Raw genomic sequence first — 1,531 nt, forward strand, 5'->3', positions numbered from 1 at the left:
CTTTGCTGCTTATCCATGTGGATGAACTGTATTACAGAAATGGTTCTCCAGAGAATGAAGGGAGAATGAAATTATTACATCAGGGTGGTGGGGGGGGGAAGGGTGGAAATTACCAAAATGCAGTGTCATCCTTCACCCTGTTACACAACAGCACACCTCTGGTAGCAGAGTGAGAAGAATACAAATTTGATTAAGAATTTGTGGTTTGTAACCTGTGCTTCAGAAGCTGATTTAGCACTCCAGCCTTGCTCAGCAAAGCAGGAAGCACTCATTTAGCCTTAACCCTTCGTCTAGCTCCCTTGCTGCAACAGGCTGTAAGCAGATGCGTAGAGCTAAGTTTAGCTACGTAAGGGGCGTGTAGGATTGGAATGGAGTTACTTTTTCAAGCATATGCTATGTTTTCTTGTGAAATAATTTCTGATTCAGTATTTTGCAAAATTATAATATAAAACTGTATGTTACAATCATGTTCACGATGGATTCTGCCAAGCTGCCAACTCTGAAAATGCAGAACTATTTAAGTTGTCTCTTCTGTGTTTTTCTAGGTGCTGTAAATATGAAAAATGCCATTGCAAATGGGTTAATGAAAAACATCACCTTATGACTAATTCCTGTGCAGTTGTGGCTGTGGCAGTACTTTCTCTGGGATGCTTAGGAAATGTCACAGCCAAGAAGTGCAGAGCCAGCTTAGACACTTTTGTCTATGTGCGGACAAGCCACAGGCTTTGGTCAGTACAGGTAGCACCTTCTGGATACACCACTATGGAGATGGGCATTTTGCTGAAGAAAACGCAGTGACTGCAGCTCACCCTCATGAAATAAGGCTTAAAACTGGATGGGCTCCAGGCAGGAGGAGCACCTCTGTAACCATGAAGGTGTAAGGATATAAGAGAGACAGGGTTTGCATGGAGCAGGTTATCAGTTGGTCCTTCTGCATAACCCTTCTGCAGAGGGCCTCTTACCCCTTGCAACTCCTATCTTCAGAGCTTTTAGGGATGTAAAAAAAGACACACACACCCCCAACCCTTTGCCCCATCTATCCCAGAGGCAGGAATGGCAGGCTGCAGGCACCCTGGCAGCAAGGTCTGCAGGCCCGCTGGGGGCTGGAGCCATGGCTGACCTTTGGGGTGGGCTGTGCCAGGCCCACCAGAGCCTGCCTCTCAGGGGTGCCGGCGACAGCGGCCAGCTCCAGGCCGTGGGGCTCCAGCTGGGAGACAGCGGTGAAGAAGGCGGGCGCCGGCAGGGCGGCGGCGGGGAAGTGCGGGGCACCGCCGCTCTCCTCCTTGTGCCCACGGAAGTAGAGGGCCACCTGCTTCCGTATCGTCGACGTCCGGGGGCCCCGCTCGTGCTGCACCGCTGTGGGGCACCAAGGAAAGGCAAGGGGGTCACCACGGGGTCCCGCACGGGATGCCCGACGCTGCTCGGCTGGGTTTCCCTCCCTCCCCACAATTTTTCAGGGACTGCCCTGTGCCCGCCACCCGGAGGGTGTCTGGAGAGAAGTGGGCAAGGCTGCCGTGGGGTGGGGGGGAGT

The 1,531-nt window shown here is 52.3% G+C and overlaps 1 protein-coding gene across 1 annotated transcript in view; it reads right to left on the reverse strand.

Annotated features, from left to right (window-relative positions):
* Nucleotides 1-1,531, reverse strand: part of NR2E1 (nuclear receptor subfamily 2 group E member 1) — a 62,260-nt gene that overhangs the window by 7,446 nt on the left and 53,283 nt on the right. The window contains exon 3 of the mRNA XM_035900311.1: nt 1,121-1,435. Within this exon, the coding sequence (XP_035756204.1) occupies nt 1,121-1,435 (315 nt within the window). The remainder of the gene's footprint in view (nt 1-1,120; nt 1,436-1,531) is intronic.

This window comes from Egretta garzetta, unplaced genomic scaffold (genome assembly GCF_000687185.1).
Source record: "Egretta garzetta isolate BGI_Z169 unplaced genomic scaffold, ASM68718v1 scaffold138, whole genome shotgun sequence".
Lineage (NCBI taxonomy): Eukaryota > Metazoa > Chordata > Aves > Pelecaniformes > Ardeidae > Egretta > Egretta garzetta.